Raw genomic sequence first — 23,318 nt, 5'->3', positions numbered from 1 at the left:
GAAGGGGAGAGGACTAAAATGACTTCTTGAATTCCTTGTAAGTGCTCTTAAAATAACAGTAATCTCTATTGTATATCCAAGGTGAGGACCTTGCTGTTGGATTCCTGTCCCCCAGAGCCTTTAGGCTATAATCTCAGAAGTTCATTCCTACTTCATTTTTGCTCTCCATTTTCCCTTTATTCCATTCCTGATCATGCCTTCCAGGTCATGCTCTATTTGGGATTTCTGTTTTTGTCAAAAAATAGAAGGAACTTAGCAACTTAAGGATTATTCTGCCCAACGTGTTCACTTTACAGAGGAGTTCACTGAAGCAGAGAGCCAACAAGTGTCAATGTTAAACCCACAAATAAGTGGTAGAGCTGGGCCTGAACCTGAGACTACTCTTCTGCCAGATATGTTTTAAAGACATTGAGCTGTCTTTAAAAGTTACCTGTCAAATGAAATATTCTCTCCAACATGTGTGCTTCTCTTATATAGCTAGCCTATAAATATTTGGTTACTGTTGCAGTAGAGATCTACCCAATTTTATAATATTTCACAGATTATATTGTATATTTTCAATTCTTCCAGAGTGTGCTTATTCACCTAATGTGTATGGTCTGTGTTGGTCTTCGAATCAACAAACATTTATTGAGCATCTACTATGTGCCAAACATAATATAGGCATTGGGGACATGAGAACCAATGTCCTTCCACTCTCCCCGTGGTGGGTTTTGGCCTGATTTTAACTGGAAGTATTATTTGGATTTCTGTAGTTTCATTCAACATTGGATCATTAGTAACTCTTTAGATTTAGTGTAAATGGTCCTGTAAATGTGAGAAAATTAGTAACAAGAATTGAACTCTAACAAGGTGTTCAAATGCTGACTTGAAAGCCTTTACCTAGGCAGGCGTGGTGGCTCACACTTGTAATCCTAGCACTTTGGAAGGCTGAGGCGGGCAGGGCGCTTGAGGCCAGGAGTTCGAGACCAGCCTGGGTAACACGGTGAAACCCCGTCTGTAAAAAAATACAAAAATTAGCCTGATGTGGTGGCACACAACTATAGTACCAGCTACATGGGAGGCTGAGGCAGGGGGATGGTTTGACCCTGAGTGGCGGAGGTTGCAGTGAGCCGAAATAGTGCCACTGCACTCCAGCCTGGCTGACAGAGCAGGACCCTGTCTCAAAAATAAATAAATAAATAAATAAATAAATAAATAAATAAATAAAGACTTTACCTGTGCATTTAGGATTTTTTTGCACTGCAGAGGACCCAAGGACCTTTATGTATCATCTGTCTGTCTGTCTATTTAATCTATAGAGAAGGTCTCACTCTGTCGCTCAGGGTGGTGCGATCATAGCTCACCGCAGCCTCCAACTCCTGCGCTCAAGCGACCCTCCCACCTCAGCCTCCCGAGTAGCTGAGCCCACAGACACTGGCCACCACCTGCCTTGGCTTTCCAAAGTGCTGGGATTACAGGCGTGAGCCACCCAGCCAAGAACCACTATTTAAATGTCGCCGAGCGTGGTTTAAAAAGTCTCCCAATTCTGAGGGGGCAAGGGTTGAAAAACTATTGGATCCTATGTTCGGTACCGAAATGACAGGATGATTCGTACCATGAACCTCAGCATCATGCAATATACCCAGATCACATCTGCACATGTAGCCCCTGAATCTAAAATAAAAGTTGAAACTATAAAAAAAAAAAGTCTCCCAAATTTGTTACAAAAATGCCAACGAAGGTTAATCTCGGGTAATCTAATTCCGTTTCCTGGTGTTTTCTTTTTTCTTTTTTTCTTCCAGTCGGCTCCACCTACAGAGAGGCCCAACAGGGGGCTCGCGCGCTCGTTTGGGCTCGGCGGCCGGAGAAGACGGGCTCACTGGGCCGGAGCCGCCCCGCCAGGGTTGGGTCGTGGCTGCCGGGGCTCGTCGCCAGAAGGCCTCCTGGGCCGCCCTTCGGCTCTCCCGGGGCTGGGCGGCGCTGTCTGGCTCTTCCTGCCGCGCTCTGGCCACTCCCCCCTCCGCCCCTTGCTTGGCCTGGCCGTGGCGGCCTTGCTCTGCAGGCAGTGCTTCCCTCGGGCGTGGGTCTGCAGGTGCAACCCTGACTCCTCCCTGAGCCCCGCAAGGCAGCCCTGGGGTGCTCCCGGCGGGGTTGCCCGGCTGACCCTGCCCTTGTTCTGTGTTGCAGGAGAGCCGGACAGGGCAGCGGCCGGCACTACCGCGCCGCGATTTGCGCAGAGCTGAAGAAGACCCTGACCATTGAAGAGGTGGACCCCCGCCCCGTCGGGCTCACGAGGTAGGGGGCTGGCTTATCCCCTTCTACTCTCCCCTTCTCGCCACCACACACTCCCCGCAGGCTTCCTTCTTGAATCAAGTTCCCAGTTCCCAAGCGAGGGGGCGACCCAGAGACTGGAGGGCAACTTCGTCCTGGTCTAGGAGGTTGAAGCCCTTTCCAAGGTCTAAAGTGCTAAAGGAAGATTGTTCCCCTACAACACGCTTATAGGCCGCTTTCTCAATGCTCAGAGTTGTTGCCTTAGAAACAGAGAATTCTGATTTGCACATGACTTTGTATGTGCAAGTTATTGGTTTAACACAGGTACATAGACCTGATCCTTTGCTTCGTTCCACCTCAGTGCCGGAATCGAATTATTCGGCCTCTGCCTCCCTGAAACCAGCCCGGCAACCCCCGTGTTTCCATGTGAACATACGCCTCTGGTGTATTGCAGAGATTTGGGATTGGATTTTTTTTTTTTTTTTTTTTTTTTTTTTTTTTTGAGGCGGAGTCTCGCTCTGTCGCCCAGGCTGGAGTGCAGTGGCACGATCTCGGCTCACTGCAAGCTCCGCCTTCCGGGTTTACGCCATTCTCCTGCCTCAGCCTCCGGAGTAGCTGGGACTACAGGCGCCCGCCACCGCGCCCGGCTAATTTTTTGTATTTTAGTAGAGACGGGGTTTCACCATGGTCTCGATCTCCTGACCTTGTGATCCGCCCACGTCGGCCTCCCAAAGTGCTGGGATTACAGGCGTGAGCCATCGCGCCCGGCCGGGATTGGATTCTTTTAGGGATGTGGGCAGCTGGTCCACTGAAATGTGGAAGTCACTTTGGCTCTGCCTGTTGCCATTCTGGTAACACAGTATCATCTGGTGTGGAGATGAGAACCTCAGACAGTGTGAAGCAGGCAGTGGGTCTCAGTGTTGGAGACCTCCAGGGAGAGGGAGAAAGGCAGCTGTAACCCTGAAGTATTACCAGCATGGAGCCTGTTAACTAACATGGCTAACATGGATTATTTGGATGAGCACTACTTCCTGGGATTCACGTGCTGAATGACATTCATCCTCAAATCATCCTTCAATCTAGGTGGAGTGGCTGGAGAACACATGTGTACCCTGTGTATACTTGTCAATAACCGATGAGTTCTGCACCGAATGGGTCCAGGCTGAAGGCTAGGCTCCTTTGTTCTGTTATTTGTCTAGACATTGCGTTGTAAGGAATTAGCCCATGAGAGCTGTGACTATGTTAGTTTTACTCACTGCTAAATCCCTGAAGTCTAAAATGGTTCCTGGCATGTGGCAGAAGCTTAAAAAATTGTTGAATGAATGAATTTTGTAGATAAAAATGTCTTCTCACCAATATGGCCACCTCTGTACAAACAAATCAATATCATCCCTTTGGCATCTCAGCTTTCATTTCTTCCAGTGATTCCAACCCCTCTTGGGATGTGTTGGTCTATGACAGTGGTTGTCTGGCACAGCGATCCGCAACCTGTTTGGCACCAGGGATCAGTTCTGTGGAAGATAGTTTTTCCATGGATTGATGGGGGTTGGAGGGGATGGTTTTGGAATGAAACTGTTCCACCTCAGATCCTCAGGCATTAGATTCTCATAAGTAGTGCGCAACCTAGATCCCTTGCTGTGCATTTCATGATAGGGTTTGCACTTCTATGAGAGTCTAATGCTGCCCCTGATCTGACAGGAGGCAGAGCTGGGCGGTATGCTTGCTTTGTCTGCTCCCCTCCTGCTGTGCAGCCAGATTCCTGACAGGCTACCAGTCTTTGGCCCCGGGGTTGGGAACCCCTGGTCTGGCATGCATCAGAATCAGTTGGGGCTTGTTAAAAAAGAATGCTAGGCTTTGTCTTCAGAGTTTCTGATTCGATAGGCCTGGGATGGGGCTTGATAATTTGAATTTCTTTCTTTTTTTTTTTGTTCTTGAGATAGGGTCTCACTCTGTCACCCAGGCTGGAGTGCAGTGGCATGATCATGGCTCACTGCAACCTTGACCTTCCAGGCTCAAGCGGTTCTCCCACCCCAGTCTCCCAAGTAGCTGAGACCACAGGTACATGCCACCATTCCTAGATAATTTTTTAATTTTTATTTTTGTAGCGATGGTTGCCCAGGCTGGTCTTGAACTCCTGGGCTCAAGTGATTCTCCTGCTTTGGCCTCTGGAAGTGCTAGGATTATAGGTGTGAGCCATTGTGCCTGGCCTATGCTAGGTGATACTGATGCTAGTGGTCTCGGGCCACATTTTGAGAACCACAGGCTTACAGGGCCTGGCGAAACTGCTGGTTACACTGCTGTTGGTCTGCCTCAGCTATGGCACTATCGCAAAACATAGAGGTTGGGGATCTGGGACTAGACTAAAGGATTTCAGATTCCCCAAACAGCTGATCATTTTACCCTTCTGTTTAAAATTCACTAATGACTTTCCATTGTTTGTAGTATGAAAATCAAGATCCTCAGAAAGGAGGCCAGACGTGTAGCTCACGCCTGTAATCCCAGCACTTTAGGAACCTGAGGCAAGTGGATCATGAGGTCAGGAGTTTGAGACCAGCCTGGCTAATATGGTGAAACCCCACCTCTTCTAAAAATACAAAAAAAATTAGCTGGGCGTGGTGGTGCATGCCTGTAATCCCAGCTACTTGGGAGGCTGAGGCAGGAGAATTGCTTGAACCTGGGAGGCGGAGGTTGCCGTGAGCGGAGATCACGCCACTGCACTCCACCCGGGGCGACAGTGTGAGAGTCCGTCTCAAACAAAAAAAAAAAAAAAAAAAAAATCCTCAGTAAGGCTTCAAAGTCTCTTGTGTCCCCACTGTAGTGTCTTTGTAGATGCCATTGCTTTTGTCTGTGCCAAGCCTTTTGCCTCCTATTTTGAATAGTTAACTCTTGGTTGTTAGTTCAAGTGTTGCTTACTTAGGAACGCTTTTCCTGACTTCCCCAAATGGTCAAATCCTTCCATTATGTGCTTTCATAGCACCATATATTTATATCATTAACACTTGGTACTGGAGTTATAACTTAATATATGTATCTTCATTATTATCTGGTTAATATCTGTTTTCTCTACTATACTTTAGCTTCATGAAGGCAGAGACCTTGCCCATTTTGCCTCCTGAGTGTATGCTGGCTCTTACTTTAGTACCTGGCATGTCATTGCCATTCAGTAACTATTTTGATATGATTGAATGAACATTGTCTCCATGGATATGTACTGTTCTGCTTTGCGGCTCTATTTTCTTTGTAGGTCAGGGTTGATGTCCATTTCTGTGGAGTTAACTTTGGTGATATTTTGATCTGCCATGGTCAATATCAGGAAAGGCCCCATCTTCCCTTCACACCTGGTGAGTATGGGGAGACCAAGTGACTGCTTCAGGAAAAAAAGATACAGGGAGTTTTCAGAATCATGCCCTTGGTCTCAGGCAGTGCTCTGTTGGTGTCTGCCTGCCATCAGTGATGGTTCAGTTAGATGTGTCCGTCTCACTGGGAATTGGGATCACTAGATTGTGAGCCCCATGAGGGCAAAGTCTGTGCCTGTCTTGCTCAATATTATATCCCCCAGCTTAGCATTGTATGTGGCTCTTAGTAGGTGCTCAGTAAATACTCTAAAAATGAAGAAATGAACAAATGAATTTTCACCAAAATTCTGTTCACCAGAATTATCATTAGTCCTAGTCATTCATTCTCTTTCCTTGCTTGATATTGCCCCTATTTTGTTTCTTCACTGAAGGATCACAGACATCTGTTTGCAGCTAAAACTTCAGCCTCACAGACACATTCCCAATAAAACGTAATGCCAAAGGATCAGAGAGAAGAAAAGGGTATGGATTTCTTAGCAGCCGTCTGTCTGATTTTTGTTCCCAATCTACTTCTAGATCTTTAACATGTGGACAAGTGACTGATTTTTGTTGTTGAAATGTGTTTAAAGGGATATAAGTATAGCTTAGCATGTATAGAGTACATGTATATTTTATACAGATGTATATTATTAAAGATAGAGTGATTGCAAATAGTTACCGTGTTTTGGTCTCAGGGTATTTGATTGTATCTCAACAGTTGGAACCATTTCCTTCTGTTTATATTTGCTGAAATACTGGTTGGGGGGAAGATGTCATACTCAATTGAGTTATTCCCCTGGCAGCTCAAGTAGGAAACATTATAATTACTTCAGAAAATTCAGAGGTGAAAGAGGAAAGGACAGACAACATTAGTTCATCCAGTTGAGCCAAGTACTGTCTGAATAAACACAGTTCATGTCCTTGAGGGCCCTATAGTCCAGCAGAAGAGACTTGAAAACAGATAAATAGGATGAACATTGTCATTGGGGTGCTACAGGAGGTCCCAGTGATGAGGGTCAAAAGTACCTGTGTACCTGTGATTCTCTGTGCTTTTGCACATTCTTGAAATTTTCATTTGTGTCATGGTAAGACTGGGACTACTATAGCTTCCCCAGGTTGTGATTGTGAAATCTTATGTTTACTTTCCTCTGCTTTGGGTATACCACCCTTATCTCTCTGCCTGCGTATGGAGAGGGGGAAGGACACCTAAACTCCCTCAGCTCCAAAAGCTGTTGGACTAGCCTGTCGATCAGTGTTTTCTCATCTCCATGGTGTTGTGTTTTACAGATAACCTAATCTTTAAACAATATGTTTTCAGGAATGGAGTTTTCTGGGACAGTGTTGGAGACAGGCACAGATGTCAGCACAGTTAAAGAGGTAAATTAGTTGAAGTCTAGGGAATCAATATATCTGGAGCTATGAAAAATGTGCTAACTTCATTTGTAGCCGAAGGGTCTTGCTTCTACTGGCTTTTGCCTGCAGACACCAAAGGGAAACCTAAATAGAAAGGTAAGAAACAAATTCTGAATTGGGGAAAGGAAATCATTGGAAGTTCCTGGCTGCATTAAACTTTTTATTATGAATAAAAGGCAGCACCTCAGCCTTTAACTGAGAGGACAGAGAACTTGAGCCTCTTGTGAAGTTAAGACTGGGCTTCTAATTCAAATCAGCCTTTGCCTTACTCTATCTCATCGTCTCAAATGTGCTCACTCAAATTGGCTTGACAATCTGGTGGTGGTATTGAGAGAATTATTATTTTATTTACTAAACATTAACTCTGAATAGATAATTAAGACCAACCTGTGTCTTTTGGAGTCAGAGATGTGCATTTTTTTTTCTTTTTTGATTAACTCAGGAAAAGGAATGCAAGGTCATGCATTTGCACATATCTTTAATGGTATGTTTCCTTTAGGGAGATAGAGCTATTGGCATAAGAAACTTTAATTGTATGGTTGAAGAATGCATCACTGACCAGAAGGTATCTGTACCACTCAAGATTAATGGTTGAAGATGTTTTTTCTCCTTTGTTTTTCTTTAATTTCCACCTATCCCTCGTTCCTGTCTTCCCCTCTCCTTCTTTTTCTTTGTGTTTATTTGGTCATGTCTTGTTTCTCAGCTAAGCACTTCATTTTTTTCAAATGTTAAACTCCTTCTCTTCATTAACGTGACACTTTGCACAGAGCTTTGTTTGCGTTGAGTGTTTTAACGAAGAACAACATTTTGTTTTCTGAGTCCTCGAGCTGGCTGTTCATTTGGACTAGGTAGTTTTAGTAGAAAAACTGGTTTTGGGCATTGAGCTGGATGTAATGGGCTACTCCCGGACACAAAGCTTATGAAAGAGATAGCCCTGGGAATGGAGCCAGCCAGGGTAGTCTAGTACGGTTGTGCAGGGTGTGAATGGTGCCCCCTGGTGGTGGACAGTACACAATTGTCCCCCCCAGCTTTATTGAGGTAAAACTGACATATTAGACCATTCACCCATCACAGTACCGTGATCTGTGTTCAGTTCTCTACCTGTTGGCTCCTTCCTGAGCCAGATGCTAGCCTTGGGGTTTTGAAGTCTGGTGCATTCAAGTCCTGAAATCTGCTACAGCTTGCTTAGTTTTGACTTCCTCTGGGCTTGGTTATGGGCAGGTGTTTGCCTTTGCCAATCAGTCACTGAATCAAATCCTAATATTTACTGAGCAGCCTTTATGACTAGGTACATCCACTCAATCCGTAAGTCACTATTATCTCTTTTATAGGACCTGTGGCAGATTCCAGAAAAGGTCTCCCTACAAGAAGCTGCTGTCCTCCCTATAACTTGTGGCACTGCAATTTTTGCTCTTGAGCATCGGGCCCATTCCCAGCCTGGGTAAGGACTGTGTAGATGACAGAAGGCTAGAAGGCACCCATCTCTTGGTTTCAGAAGTGTCCAACAAGGCCGTGCCCCACCTCTTCCCTTCCTTTCCCTTCCTTTTGGCTGACGACAGGCCAAAGGGAGGTAGCCACTTGAGATTGGGGTTTTTTGACTGTGAGGACATCCCTCTGTCTGAGAGGAAATGATAGACTGTGAACTTGGTCAGTGTGAACTGGAGAAATACCTCTCTCAAATGTGACCACTCTGGAGATCTCATAAAAAATACTAAAGTGTGAGAGTTGGTTTATTTAAGCTCATTTCCCTCTGAGTTTGTTAGAGGCCCATGATATTTGTTTCTGTGAGGCCTTGTTGAGTGTGCCAGATGGGACATTTCAGAAGAAAAGGTGCTGAAGTTTGACTCTTTACCTTGAGCATCCATACTGCTTCTTGATCTTTTCAGAGAGCTGAGACTCAGAATTGCTTCAGAGAGGTGGGTTTAGTTGAGCTGTGGCTCAACTCATCTTGTAACATGCTCATCACCTTGTAACATTGGGCAGTATCTAATATGAGAAGGATTTTAAGATAGAATTTCTGAAGAATAAATTGGAGTGGTAGCTCAAAGGAAAGGTTGCCACTGATATGAGGGAGAGGCTACCAAGAGAGATTTAGGAATCTTTTTCCTAGCAAGTCTTCAAAACTGAACCAAATTAACGCTAATCTGGAAGTCACATCCGTAAGCTTACAGGGTAGAGAACAGATGTATACGAAGGTTTGAATGAAACAACGTCTAACATTCGTGCTTTAAAATGTTCTGTTTCTAAAATATTTGTGAAATCATATTACTGGTTGACTTTTGAAGGTTTCGGAAGTAGCATTCATCTTTCGTGGGCACAGAGAAATTGTTTTAGTGATGGCAGCAGCTGGAGCACAGGCCTTGCAGTGATGTGACAACAAATGTTCTTCAGGCTAAGGTATTTGTATGTTAAAGTCACCATTTAAAAAAATCATAACTCCAGTTTTCAAGCACATATTTATTCAAACAATATATTCATTCATTGATTAAAAACTACGTGCAAGGCATTGGGGATATAAAGTAACCCAGAGCAGGGTCTTGCCATCTATTCGCTTACAGACTAGGGAGGGGGCCTAGAAGCAAATCACTCATCCTTCCAGCTACTAGACCCTGGCAAGGACTGACCCACTTCATGCCTTCTGCACATGCTATTTTCTTTACCTGTAATGCTCAGAGCTGTCGTTCAGATTTAAACTCAAATGTCACTTTTTCAGAGAAGTATTCTCTGTCCCTCAGTCTAGGTGAGTCCCCTCTCCCTCCTCTGTACATGTGATTTCATAGCACCCTCTACTTCTCTTTCATAATACATAGCTCAGGGTGTGGTTATTTGTGTCATTATCGGGTTATTGTCTCCCTCTTACTGGACTGTAATCCCCATAAAGGCAGTGACATTGTCTCTTTGGTTCATCCCTGTAGTCCTGCACCTAGCATGGTACCTAGAACATAGTAGGCCCTCAAGAACTATTTCTTAAATGAATGAATGAATGAATAAAATAATGAAAAAAGACTTAGGTCTCTTCACAAGTATCTTTCTAAGGCTTTGAGTGTTGGAAAAGGGGGATTTCTTAGAGAAGGTGGACATTTAAGCTCACTTTTAAATAATTGGTAGCTGTTGAATAGAGGAAGAAGGGAAGTGAAGGCCATTTTAGTGGTGGGAAGACTTATTAGAAGATAGAGAACTAAGAACTAGCATGGTGCATTCAGAGAATTACAGATAGCATCTTGGGAGCCAAGGACCTGGGGGGAAATGGTGGAAGGTGACTCTAGAGAGGAAGGCAGAGATAAGATCATGAGGGGCCTTGTGTGGGGCTGAAGAATTTGAACATTTATTGGAAGCTATTGAGAGCAGTTGAGGATTTAAAGTAGGGAAGTGACATGATATTTTTGCATTTGGTGGTAGCCATGGGAATAAGGGTTAGGGGAAAGGTCAAGGGTAGTCTGGAAGTAATAGGGCAGGCTCTTGGAACAATCCAAGCCAGGATTAGGATAGGCTACCTGAACCAAGGCAGTGGAAGCAATGCATTGAGAGATACTGAAGTGGAAAAAAGTAGATACTTTGGTACCTGGAGAGCATCCTGCTCTAGTCAAAAGAACAAGGACTTTAAAGTTAGTCTGACGTAGGTTCAGATTCCAGCTCTGCCTCCAGCTTAATATTGTCAGTTTTCTCACTTGTAAAAGAATGCTTTCTCCATGCAGTTGTTGTGCGAATATTGAGATTACACGTGCAGTGCCTATTAGAGGGCGGGGCATGTCAGTAAGAATCTCTTTAAAAAGAATCCTGTTATTATTAGACATTGAGTGGGAAGGAGCAAACTAAGTTAACTCGAGGAGTTGCCATCTTACTGAGATTGAGAACACAGGCGGGAATAGCGAGTTGGGTTTTCTCTGTGTTGAATGTGAGGTTCCTGTGGAGCATGCAATTGGATAGCCAGAGGGCAGCTAGGTATATAGGTCTGGAGATAATTGGATTGGTCTGGAATTCCTTTAGGGGACATCTCTCCTTTCTCATATTAAGTTCCATTTGGGGAGGACATGTGAGTTCTGAAAGTAATCATAGATACCAGGAGGCTCCTCAAGTGATATGAACACATTTCATGTTAAAAGGATTGGCTTTTAGCTCCTGTTTGGGGGAGAGACTGTAATTGGTTTTATTGTCTAGAGCTATTGGTTATTTAACATTTCGAGGAAGATAAAATTGTACAAATTGTTTTAAATCATTATAAATTGTTATAAATAGTAGAGAGAAAAGCTCACTTTAATTAATATATTAAAAGTAAGCTAATCTGTTTTTTCTTGAACAGCAATAATGGTTTTAAACAAAAGCAAGCAAAAATAGAAGTGTTACCATGCCACCTATGTGGAACAGGTCATGTTGATTACACCCTGAATCCACAGCATTTCATATTGCTTCCAAAGTGCCTCCACAGCAATGATCTTACCCTTGATCCTCACAAAGCCCCTGAGAGCATGGGTAGTGTAAGTGTTTATTATCCCTATTTCACAGATCAAGAAAGCGAGGCACCAAGAGAGAAAATGGTTCACTGCAGGTCTCATGGAGACCTAGGGAGAATCTTGGGATTCAATTCAGGTGCCTGACCCTAGAGCAGTGTCTGCCCACTGTGGCACTGTGTGCTAGTAGCCCTCAGGGAACTGCGACTATTTCAGGGTTCCACCAGGGAATATTTGAGGGAAGCATTCAGTTTCAAATAGTTATGAGTAAGTTTGGAATCTTTTAAGGGCACCAGTGTTCTTGGAGTATTTCATTGCAAATTCACTTTGAGACTAAAGGGCTTGGGCTGGTGGGTGCTGCCCCGTGGTGAGGCATGTCTAGGCAATGCTTGAGTGTTTGCAGCTTTTCTGGAAACTTCCAAACCCCAGACTTCCCCATAGTATTGCTCGCCACCATCTATGCCATCTGTTTCAGGCTTTAGGTATGGCTTTCTGCTAGGGTGATGGAGTGGAAAAGCATGGGCTTTGGAGTAACACAGCAGTGGGCTTGAGTAGTTGTTCTAACACCTGCTACCTGGACGACCCTGGTTGATTGCTTTAGCTCTCTGAGTCTATGTCTCTGTCTGTAAACTGGGAGTAATTGTATCTCCTCAATAATGTTCTTCTCAGGTTCAAATAGAATAAATGATTGCATGGTGTTATAGTGGCTTCAGTTTATCTAACACTTTGTTTTCGAAGTGCTTTATATACAGTGTCCCATTTAATTCTTTTTCCTTTATTTCTCTTTAGCCTGGAGATATTTTTCTTTTTTTTTTAAACAGAGTCTCGCTCTGTCGCCCAGGTTGGAGTGCAGTGGCATGATCTCGGCTCACTGCAACCTCCACCTCCCAGGTTCAAGCAATTCTTCTGCCTCAGCCTCCTGAGTAGCTGGGGCTACAGGTGCATGCCACCACACCCAGTTAATTTTTGTATTTTTAGTAAAGACGGGGTTTCACGATATTGGCCAGGCTGGTCTCGAACTCCTGACCTTGTGATCCACCCACCTTGGCCTCCCAAAGTACTGGGATTACAGGCGTGAGCCACCGTGCCCAACCCTTGATTTTTTTTTTTTTTTTTTTTGAGATAGAGACTCGCCCTGTCGCCCAGGCTGGAGTGCAGTGGTGCATCTCAGCTCACTGCAGCCTCCACTTCCCAGGTTCAAGCGATTCTCCTGCCTCAGCCTCCCGAGTAACCGAGTAGCTGGGACTACAGGCGCGTGCCACCACGCCCAGCTAATTTTTGTATTTTTAGTAGAGATGGGGGATTCGCCATATTGTCTAGGCTGATCGTGAACTCCCGACCTTGTGATCTGCCCACCTGGGCCTCCCAAAGTGCTGGGATTATAGGCATGAGCCACCGTGCCCGGCCTCCGATAATTTTTTAAATGTCTTACTTTACTGATGAGGTAACTGAAACCTTGAGAAGCTGGCAGGTAGTATGGAGGTTAAATGCATGGACTCTGGAGATGAATTACTTGGGTTTGCGCCCCAGCTCTGTCTCCCATTTGCTGTGCGACCTTCCTTGGGCAACAAGTTACTTAACTTCTTCTGCCTCAGTTTCTTCAAAAACAAGGATAATAATACTGTATATTTCACTGGGCTATTATAATTAAATGAGTTATTCATATATGTAAAACGTTTAGAATGTTAACTGGCAAATAGTAACAAAATGTATTAATTCTTACTAAGTATTTCGCCTAGGTTAACACAGCTAGTGAGTGGCAAAGCCAGGATTTGGACTAAGGTCTCTCTAACCTCAAGATCTTTCTATTGAATCATGTTTTACCCTCTAGGAAGTCTTTCCTGATCCTCTAGATTTAGGTTGGATACCTCTTGTTTACATTTCTGGGCCCCTCTTTATTTCCCCCATCACTCTGCTATATCTTGCTTTCTTGGCTCTAAAGGATCCGTCTTGTGTCCTTACTGCTTGATTCATAGTAGATGTTCAATAAATGTGGTTTTCATTTGCATTTGAGAAGACTTTCTGAGTGTCTCTTGAACCACCTTCTAGCTATCCCTGTTAGGGTTCCAGGATTACTAGAAATGTGGACCTCGTGGCTAGTAGGGCATGGAGGGGCCAGTGAGATTGTCTGTGTTGGGCCTGATGTGTGGGCTCAAGGCCAATGCCAGGGCAGCAACGTCACAATGATTTCCTTGAGTAGCACCCTTTGGCTAGAGATGGAGTAGGTGGGGTACCCCTTTCTTGGGACATGTTCTGGATAATCAGATATCTTGTGTTCTTGATGCAGGTAATATAGCTGCTGCTGGAAGTGATGAGAAGTGCAAGGTGGCGGTGCAGAGGGGTGTGCAGTCCAGCATGAACTACAGTTAGGGCAGCCTGAAGGAGGCAGTGAGGAAGCTGTTGGGCTAGGGTGGGGTGAATGTGGCCATCGACATGGTGGGAGGAGACATCTGCCTGGAGGCTCTCCTTAGGTACGTGATGGTCTGTCTAGAGTGGGCTAGAGCTGAAACCTTTCCTGATCCCTGCCTTCCCTCTGGCCTTGCTTCTCTCTCATCTTTGCTGTTCACTTCTCCTGTAGGCATCAGCATCAACGAGAACAGCGAGTGGGTGGGTGAAAAGGAATAGAAGCAGAGAAAATCAGGAAATGCTTATATATAGCAAAAACAAAATACCCAACTGGAAAATATCCAAAAAATGACTGCAGACTCTCTAGTTGGCAATGCCAAATGCTTTAGAAATTATTCATGTGTTAAATACAGCTATGCCAGTTCCCACTAACTACTTTATATCCATGTCTGGGGGGAATTCTTGCAGAGGGCATTGTTCAGCTGTTAGAATTACTGGGGTGGCAGTTCCCTTTTTCCCAGGTCACTGTGGACCAAGGTACAGGCTCTTCTGATCTTACTGCTTTCTGAAGCAGCCAGCAGCGTAGGTAATTCCTTGACTTGTTTTATTTAAAAAATATCACTGGAGATTTAGTAGGAGTGTTGTATCACACCAATTCTCATTCCGTTTTCAACCAAGGATTCTGGAGTACTCTGATAGCGTTGGTTTCATTTCTTACGTCATCCTGGCAAGCATAATGTTGTAGTTTATCTCAGTTTCAGGTAGAAGTCGCAGAAGCAGAGACAGTAGCCTACCCACAAAAGAGATCCAGTTGATTCTCTAGCCCCTGAGCTGGGTGGCAGGCAGTCTATATGTTTGCTCACCTCTGCACCATGCCTGGTGCTGTGCTTAGAGAAGAAGCAAAGGTAGGAGTGTGTAGTCCAAGTGGAAAGCCAGGATAGAGAGCTGGTAAAACTTGCTCATCTCTTACCTTCCTCCTTGCCTTCTGGATAATTGCGTTTTAGCAATAGCTTCTCATTGCCCTTCTAAAGAAGAAAAGCAAAAAACAAAAGCCAAACAAATATACACATATTTTATGTACAAGGTGTTTGCAAAAGTTGTTTCTGTAACTCATTGCTTAGCAATGGTACTGTAGGGGACTTTTCATACTGGGCTGCAGAATACTTATGAATTTTTGTAGATTATTTAAAATTCTCTAAAGAGGCACATGTGTTAAAGGAATCCTAAAGTAAGTCTTTGTATGAAGCAAATGGTCCTTCCCTCATTAAAGTGTATGTCTTCTTATTCCTGCTTCCTAAGTTCATAATCTTCAAACTGAGTTGTCTCAGTACAACTCAGACATTTGGAAACAAATGGAATGACATTTTTTTTTTTTTTTTTTGATGGCAGAGTCTCGCTCTGTCCCCCGACTGGAGTGCATGGCCAGACTCTCAGCCTCACCTGCAAGCTCGCCTCCCGGGTTTAAACGCAATTCTCGCTGCCTCACCTCTCCGATAGCTTGGATACAGCGCCCGCACCTCGCCCGCTATTTGTATTTTAGTAGAGACGGGTTTCACCGTGTTAGCATTGTCCGATCTCCTGCCTCGTGATCCGCCCGTCTCGCCTCCCAAAGTGCTGGATTACAGGCTTGATCCACCGCATGCCCGCCGACATTTGTTTATAATGCCACAATTTTCTCCACATAAGTGGTGAGGTAGTTTAAATAATAGTCTTGATTCTCTCTCTCTTTTTTTTTTTTTCTTTTTTGAGACAGGGTCTCACTCTGTTGCACAGGCTGGAGCACAGTGGTGCAATCATGGCTGCATGGCTCACGCAGCCTTGACATCCTGGGCTCAAGCAGTCCTCCTGCCTCAGCCGCCTGAGTAGCTGGGTGTATTAGTCTGTTCTTACACTGCTAATAAAGACATACCTGAGACTGGGTAATTTATAAAGGAAAAAGGTTTAATTGACTCACAGTTCAGCATGGCTGGGGAGGCCTTAGGAAACGCACAATCATGGTGGAAGGGGAGGCAAACATGTCCTTCTTCACATGGCAGCAGCAAGGAGAAGTGCTGGGGAAAAGCCCCTAATAAAACCATCAGATCTTTGGAGAACCTACTCACTATGATGAGAACAGCATGAGGGTAACTGTCCCCATGAGTAAATTACCTCCCACTGGGTCCCTTCCACGACATGTGGGGATTATGGGAATTACAATTCAAGATGAGATTTGGATGGGGACACAGCCAAACCGTATCACTGGGACTACAGGCATGTGCCACAATGCCTGGCTAATATTTTTATATTTTGTAGAGACAAGGTCTCACTATGTTGCCGAGGTGGTCTTGACCTCCTGGGCTCAAGTGATCCTCTTGCCTTGGCCTCCGAAGGTGCTTGGATTATAAGTTTAAGCCACGGCACCTGGCTCAACAGCCTTGAGTCTAAAGTGGGCCCCCTTATAAAATTATCTAGTTCCTTTGGTTCCCTAATACCTTGCTTATGGCATATATAACATATGGCATATAAAATGGCATATATGGCTTTTTTTTTTTTTTTTTAACTGAGAAGCCCAAAGTAATAAATGATGGTTCACTCCTGCCACTTTGCAAGGTCAAGAGGAGTGCCCAGCTGTGGATTTAATACATTTGGTTTTTTAAATGTTGGTAAAATATACTATAACCTAATATTTATCATTTTAATGATTTGTAAGTGTGCAATTCACTGGCATTAAATACAGTCATAATGTTGCATAATCATCCCCAACAAAACTCTATACTTGTTAAACATTAGCTACCTCTTTTCCCTTCCCCAGCCTCTGGTAACCTCTGTCCTACTTTCTGTCTCTGTGAATTAATGTACATTGCTCTTTTTTTATTCTCCTTTTTTTTTATTGTGGTAAAAAACAGATAACATAAAATTTACCATCTTAACCATTTTCAAGTGTACAGTTCCGTAGTGTTAATTATATTCACATTGTTGTGTGACAGATCTCAATAACTTTTTCATCTTGTAAACCTGAAACTCTATAGCCATTAAACAACAACTCTCCTTTCCTCCCTTTCCCTAGCCCTTGGTAACCACCATTCACTTTCTGTTTCTATGAGTTGACTGCTTTAGATACCTCATATAAGTGGAATCATACATATTTGTCTTTTTGTGTTTGGCTTATTTCACTTAGCATAATGTTCTCAAGGATCATCTATGTTATTGCATGTGACAGGATTTCCTTCCTTTTTAGGGCAGAATAGTATTTCATTGTATGTATATATCACATTTTGTTTCTCGTTTGTCTGTTGATGGACACTTGGGTTGCTTCTACTTCTTGGCTGCTGTGAATAGTGCTGCTGTGAATATGGCTGTGCAAACATCTCTTTGAGACCATGCTTTTAATTCTTTTCGATGTATATCAGAAGTGGAATTGCTGAACCTATTTTTAAGTTTTTGAGGAACCTTCATACTGTTTTCTGTAGTAGTTGCACTATTTTATAATTCCACCAACAGTGCACAGGGGCTTACATTTCTTCACATCCTCGCCATTTGTCACTTGTTATTTTACGAGACTAGCCTTCTTAATGGGTGTGAAATGTATGTTGCTTTTTTATAATTTCTTTTTCTTCTTCTCTTTCTCCTCAGCCTGGCATGGGAGGGCAGGATTGTGGTGGTGGGATTTGCTGGAGGAAACATTGCTTCTGTACCAGCCAACCGTCTGCTCCTGAAGAATGTCTCTGCCATGGGCCTGTACTGTGACTGATACAAAGAAATGAACTTTCCCATCTTCTCTAAGAGCCTATCTTCAGTGCCTCAGTACTGCCAGCAAGGGCACATCCAACCATATGTCGGAATGGTTTTCAAGCTGGAGGAGGTGAGACACACTTAAGGGATGTGATGCAGGTGAGGCCAGGAAATAATTTATGCAAGCTACTGGGCAGTTTATCTCTGGATGCTATAAATCCTTTTTTTTATAAAAGGAAAAGATGAAAATGCAATACAGAATAGTAGGATTGCACAGGTGTCAGAGTCACAGGATTTTTTCCAGCCTTCGGGTTGTATGGCTGTAGACTCAGGCCCAATGTGAATCTGAATCCGTGAAGGCCACGTGAAGCCGAAATTTGAGGGCTCTGTCTGCATCACTGCTCGCTCAGATAGAGGAAAGTTATGGTCCTTTAGAAAATGATTTACACATGTTGATATGAACTTTGAATTCTACAACATACAAGCCTAAGAAGAAAGTGCTTGGCTTGATCTTTGGTTTTAAAATATAGATGCTTTAAAGCACAACCAGATGATCTAAGTTGGGGTTCTGTGAGGAGAACTCTAAATCATGCCTGGCATCATAAGACTATAATTCATCCATTAGTCACTGTAGTTAATTTTATTGGCTATTCACTCCCTTTTTTCATTCCCCCCAATCTCATTAATGTGGCTTAAACTTCCTCCAAAGTGTAATTGTGAGCATGCATATGCAATATAGTTGTAAATGTGAATCTGTTAGGCATTCACTGTGAAGTCTTTGTTATTTTTTTGACTTAATTTGTTTTAATGTTCAAAAAACTGTCATGGTAACTCTTGTCAGCCAGAGATGGAGGTGATATTTTGTTCAAATGCAGATTAGTGGAGCCCAAGCTGTTGGTGCCAGACTTCATTGCTAACCAGCCTTCCATGGTTGTTTCTTCCTGTGAGGAGACGCATTCTTTTCAAACATGGCTTATTTTCTTTATCTGTTTAGTACGTAAGTCAGGGAGATGGTGTTCAATGGTGAAGAGAACCTGACTGGCCAGTAGAAAACTGGTTGGATGCCAGTCACAGCTTCATCCCTCCTGCCATGTCATTTTGTGGAAGTCCCCTTGCTTTTCTGACTTTAGTTTCCGCCTCTCTAAATAAGCAGGAGGATGTGATGAGTGGTTTTTAGACTGTGCTGCAGGAGCCACAGCAGGGATGTGGGGCTAGGGTAGCAGGTGTTGATGTGAGCTGCCTAGGCTGTGGGACCCCATCGCTGCTGGGGTTTGAGTAGCTGCACATTTTAACTACTTTTTTCAAACTTTTAAGAAAAGGTCTTGTGGCTTAAAAACTTGAAAATCCCAAGTTCTGGGTCCCCTTCCATCCTGTGGCTTTTATCATGTGACTTCTAACTTGAGGCTATACCTGTTGATAAGGGATAAGGACAAGTAGGCATACAGAAGTGGAAACAAGTATCCATTTGAACTGTCTCTTCTCTCTCAAGGTCTTTTAGGTGCTGTTTAGGCAGGAAGGAAAGCCAGAGGTGGATTATTGTTTTAATTATCCCCGTTGAAATTCTCTCTCCTCTGTAAACATGAATTGACTATGTAATTACTAACCACCTGTCAGCTTCCATTTGCCCTTCTGCTTTCCAGTGAGGGCTCTGCATGTGGGATTTATAGAGTTGTTCTCACTCTGCTGCCCTTGGTGTAATCGAGTGGATCTGTAGGCCATGCTCCCTAACACATTTCAAGCATCTCATTCGTATACCATCCATTTACTATGTCTTCTTTTTCTGTTTCTTTCAATAAGCAAATCATTTAGAGGATTCATAATAGGAACGACAGCTCATATACATTAGGTGCTTACTGTGGGTCAAGAACTATGCTAAACACTTTACATGCATTATCTCCTTTAACCTTCACAACAACCCTTTGAGGTATGCCAACTTGATTATATTTTACAGATGAAAGAATCAGGACTTATAGAGTCTAGGAGCCCTGCCCAGTGATAGGTAGGAAGTAAATCTAGTCTTGGTCCATCTGATGCCAGAATCTGGGCTCCTTATGACTGTGTCGAACTCCCTCCTCAAATAAGTCAAGAAATCACTTCCAAGAAGCCTTATTCTATAGGATGTAGTTTATCTATTTATCATAGAATTATCTGTGTGAAAGACATTATTTTGACTATGTTATAGTTATACTGTTATATTTTCCTAAGCAGTACCAGAATTTATATATTTTGTTCTTTTGTTCTTTGTTCTTTTGAAAATGAAGATGGTTAAATGAATATATAATTAATTTCACTGAAGCCTGGGTAAGAGAAATATTAAATGAGTAAATCAGTAAATGTGTAAATTAGTTAACATACTGGAAAAATTTGTTTGTCAGGACCTGTTTGGGTTTGGAAAATGACCACTATACTGTATATAGAGAAAATACTAACTAAAAAGCACTAGTATTTCTGACTGGCTTGCATTTTCTCCTGAATGTGTGTGCTTGCAGATTTAACCTTGATAGTTGATACTAATATGACCACAAACTTTGCACCATAGATTTTTGAGTAGGCACAGGGTATGAACTTCTGTAGGATTCTGCTTCTCCTTTATTTACTTGTGATTACTTCTTTAATGCCTGTCTTGCCCATAGATCATAAACTCTGTGCAAGCAGGGCCATGTGCTGTCTGCACCTCTATATCTCCAGCTTCTGGCAGGCGTTCACATGCCTGTTAAATGACTGTGAGTGTGGGGCTCTGGGCTCAGACCAACAGCATTCAGATGCTGGCTGTGGGCAAATTACACATCTTTGTGCCTTAGTTTTCTCATCTGTAACGGGCAGTAATATACCCTGCCTCCTAGGGTGATTATGAGGATTAAGTAACATGATACATGTAAAAGCACATAATGAATATAGTAACTTTTAAAAAGCATAATACATTTCCATGATAAAATATGGAGTTGAGCTTTTTTCAGTTCCCCTCAACTATAACACTTTTGCTTTGATGTCTCAGAGGGAAGGATTATAAGACAGTCTTTAGATTTTGAATTCTACCTAGAATGTATTATTTTCTGAAGGATTATGTCTATGCTGTGGTGAGTGGATCACGAATTGGTCCTGTGATCTGTCCAGAGGAGGGCATTATTTTGATGTGCAGTGTGTTTTCTATAGGGAGTTGTCCCTGAATGTGTCAGTCTGACATGGTATTTAACCTCACAGATCTGAACTTATTTATTATTTAAAGGTCAGGTGAGATCATCACATGAACAGATGGATAGAAATTGTTAATGGATAGAAATTGCTTGAAATTTTCTCAGTGTATCTGTGGCATATTCTTTTTTTTTTTGAGATGGAGTCTCACTCTGTCACCCAGGCTGGAGTACAGTGGCCGGATCTCAGCTCACTGCAAGCTCCGCCTCCCGGGTTTACGCCATTCTCCTGCCTCAGCCTCCCGAGTAGCTGGGACTACAGGCGCCAGCCACCTCGCCTGGCTAGCTTTTGTATTTTTTAGTAGAGACGGGGTTTCACCGTGTTTGCCAGGATGGTCTTGATCTCCTGACCTCGTGATCCGCCCGTCTCGGCCTCCCAAAGTGCTGGGATTACAGGCTTGAGCCACCGCGCCCGGCCAGCATATTCTTAAAAATGAAACTACTCTTTTGGTTTAGAAGGTCTATTAGTTATAGCCCATTGTTCTAGAGCCAGTTTGTGGAACTCCTCGTATCTGCTGGCCCCACCTGCCCCAGGCCTTGGCCACTTGTCATGCTTTTCCAGTGATGACTCCTATAGCTCATCCTACAATTCATACAGCCCAGACCACTATCCCTAGGATGCATCTCCTAACATCGTTGATTGCCTTGTGCTTTCCTGGGTTAGGAGCTGATCCTAGAGGCAAGGCTGCCATTGTGTTCATCATACTGGAGCGTCTGCAGCTCTGGTGTGGAGGTTTGATCCACATGGACCTGTTGAAGCTTCTGGCTTCCTCAGAAACTATATACAGGGTCTGGGCAATGCAGTCCAGAAGTACGGGTATTTCATTCCATTGGGCAGCTTTTCATTGGGAGGAATGAAAGGAGATAAATTGTTTGCCTTTTCTCCTCCCTGTTGACTGTTTCATATGGCTGCTTTATTTATTTATTTATTTATTTATTTGAGATGGAGTTTCATTCTTGTTGCTCAGGGTGGAGTGCAGTGGCACGATCTCGGTCACTGCAACCTCTGCCTCCCGGGTTCAAGTGATTCTCCGCCTCAGCCTCCCGAGTAGCTGGGATTATAAGCACCTGCCACCACTCATGGCTAATTTTGTATTTTTAGTAGAGTTGGGGTTTCACCATGTTGGTCAGGGTGGTCTCAAACTCCTGACCTCAGGTGATCCATCTGCCTCGGCCTCCCGAAGTGTTGGGACAATAGGCGTGAGCCACTCCACCTAGACTTTTTTCTTTTCTTTTCTTTTCTTTTCTCTTTTTCTTTCCTTTTCCTTTCCTTTTCCTTTTTCCTTCCTTCCTTCCTTCCTTCCTTCCTTCCTTCCTTCCTTCCTTCCTTCCTTCCTTTCTTTCTTTCTTTCTTTCTTTCTTTCTTTCTTTCAACCATTGCCACTGGATAGTGGCAATGGCTTCTCTATAGAGGTCACATGTGAAAAACAGCCAATTACATGTCCCCCTGAAGCTACAACCAATTCAAAATCAGTAACACAATGCCCTGTAGTTTCTCTCCTTCTTTCCTTTGTTTGCTTTACTTTTTCTGTTACCCTTGCCTCCCTGGGATTGCAACCCTCTGATGCATTAGGGCATAACTTTTGATTAGATTCTATTTTCTAAGGGCTCATGCTGATGCTCAACTTCAAAAATATTTTTATTCTTATGTTTAGTACCTCATTGTCTGACATTTTTTTAAAAAAAGTTAAGTTTGTTGAGATATAATTTACATATAATAAAATTCACGCTTTTTAGGTGTACAGTTCTCCGAGTTTTGACAAACCTACATGGCATGTAGCTACCCCACCACAGTCAAGATATAAGAACATTTCTGTCACCCCCAAAAGTTCCCTTGTGTGCCTTGTAATCAGTCTCCTTTTCCTGCTCCATGGCTACTGGTAGTCACTGACCTGTTTTCTTCCCACTTAATTTTTCCTTTTCCAGAGTGTCATATAAATGAAATCATACAGTATATAGCCTTTTGAGTTGTTTCTTTCTCTTTATGTAATGCTTCTGAGGTGCACCGTGTTGCTGCATGTGTCGGTAGTCCATTCCTTTTTATTGCTGAGTAGTATTTCATTGTATGGATGTACCACAGTCTTTTTCATTCACCAGTATGTAGACATTCAATTATTTTCAGTTTTTGGTGATTATGAATATATCTTCTATAAACATTCATGACAGGTATAGACATATGGTTTTATATATTTTAGGACTGAGATTTCTAGGTTATATGCTAAACGTATGTTTAACTTAAGACAATTTACACAGATGTGTAATTGGTTTTACTTTTCTCCTCATTCTCCATTGTTGCCTAGATAACATCATGAAGCAAGAATGATATAAGGCAAGGATTGAATTGTAGCTGCTTCTGAGTGATAACTTTAAAATAAATCTGTGCAGAATTCTAAAAAGAACAAATGTTGATACCCCTTCAAAAAGAAGCAACTTCGATTATATCAGCAGCTCTTTATGCCTCGGGTATTCAGAAATAATTCTGTTTCAGTTTCTATATTTTGTGATTTTGAAGAGAAGGCTGTTGTTACTATATTCCTATCAAAGCCCGTATCACACAGGTTTTCTATTTCTTTGGCTGTATTCTGGATTAGAAACTGGTGCTCTGGCATACAAATGTGCCC

At 43.1% G+C, this 23,318-nt stretch overlaps 1 protein-coding gene across 10 annotated transcripts in view; it reads left to right on the top strand.

The window, feature by feature from the left end:
• The first annotated feature begins 1,827 nt into the window (after positions 1-1,827).
• The window catches only part of LOC108541922 (quinone oxidoreductase-like protein 2), a 32,038-nt gene continuing 10,547 nt past the window's right edge, over positions 1,828-23,318 (top strand). The window contains exons 1-9 of one of the 10 annotated variants that reach the window (XM_017891694.1): positions 1,828-2,074; positions 2,170-2,277; positions 5,498-5,594; positions 5,981-6,071; positions 6,907-6,965; positions 7,501-7,566; positions 8,333-8,442; positions 9,287-9,398; positions 17,408-17,491. In XM_017891694.1, the coding sequence (XP_017747183.1) occupies positions 6,044-6,071; positions 6,907-6,965; positions 7,501-7,566; positions 8,333-8,442; positions 9,287-9,299 (276 nt within the window). In that variant the 5' untranslated portion in view covers positions 1,828-2,074; positions 2,170-2,277; positions 5,498-5,594; positions 5,981-6,043 and the 3' untranslated portion in view covers positions 9,300-9,398; positions 17,408-17,491. Of the gene's footprint in view, positions 2,075-2,169; positions 2,278-4,272; positions 4,312-5,497; positions 5,595-5,980; positions 6,072-6,906; positions 6,966-7,500; positions 7,567-8,332; positions 8,443-9,286; positions 9,399-17,407; positions 17,666-23,318 lie in introns of those variants that run through there. The other 9 variants (XR_001889118.1, XR_001889115.1, XM_017891692.1 and 6 more) reach the window with 9 other exon arrangements.

The sequence above is a fragment of the Rhinopithecus bieti genome, unplaced genomic scaffold (genome assembly GCF_001698545.2).
Source record: "Rhinopithecus bieti isolate Rb0 unplaced genomic scaffold, ASM169854v2 scaffold_20101, whole genome shotgun sequence".
Classification (NCBI taxonomy): Eukaryota; Metazoa; Chordata; class Mammalia; order Primates; family Cercopithecidae; genus Rhinopithecus; species Rhinopithecus bieti.
Note: the sequence above shows the minus strand (reverse complement) of the source record. Positions and strands in the feature narration are given on the sequence as shown.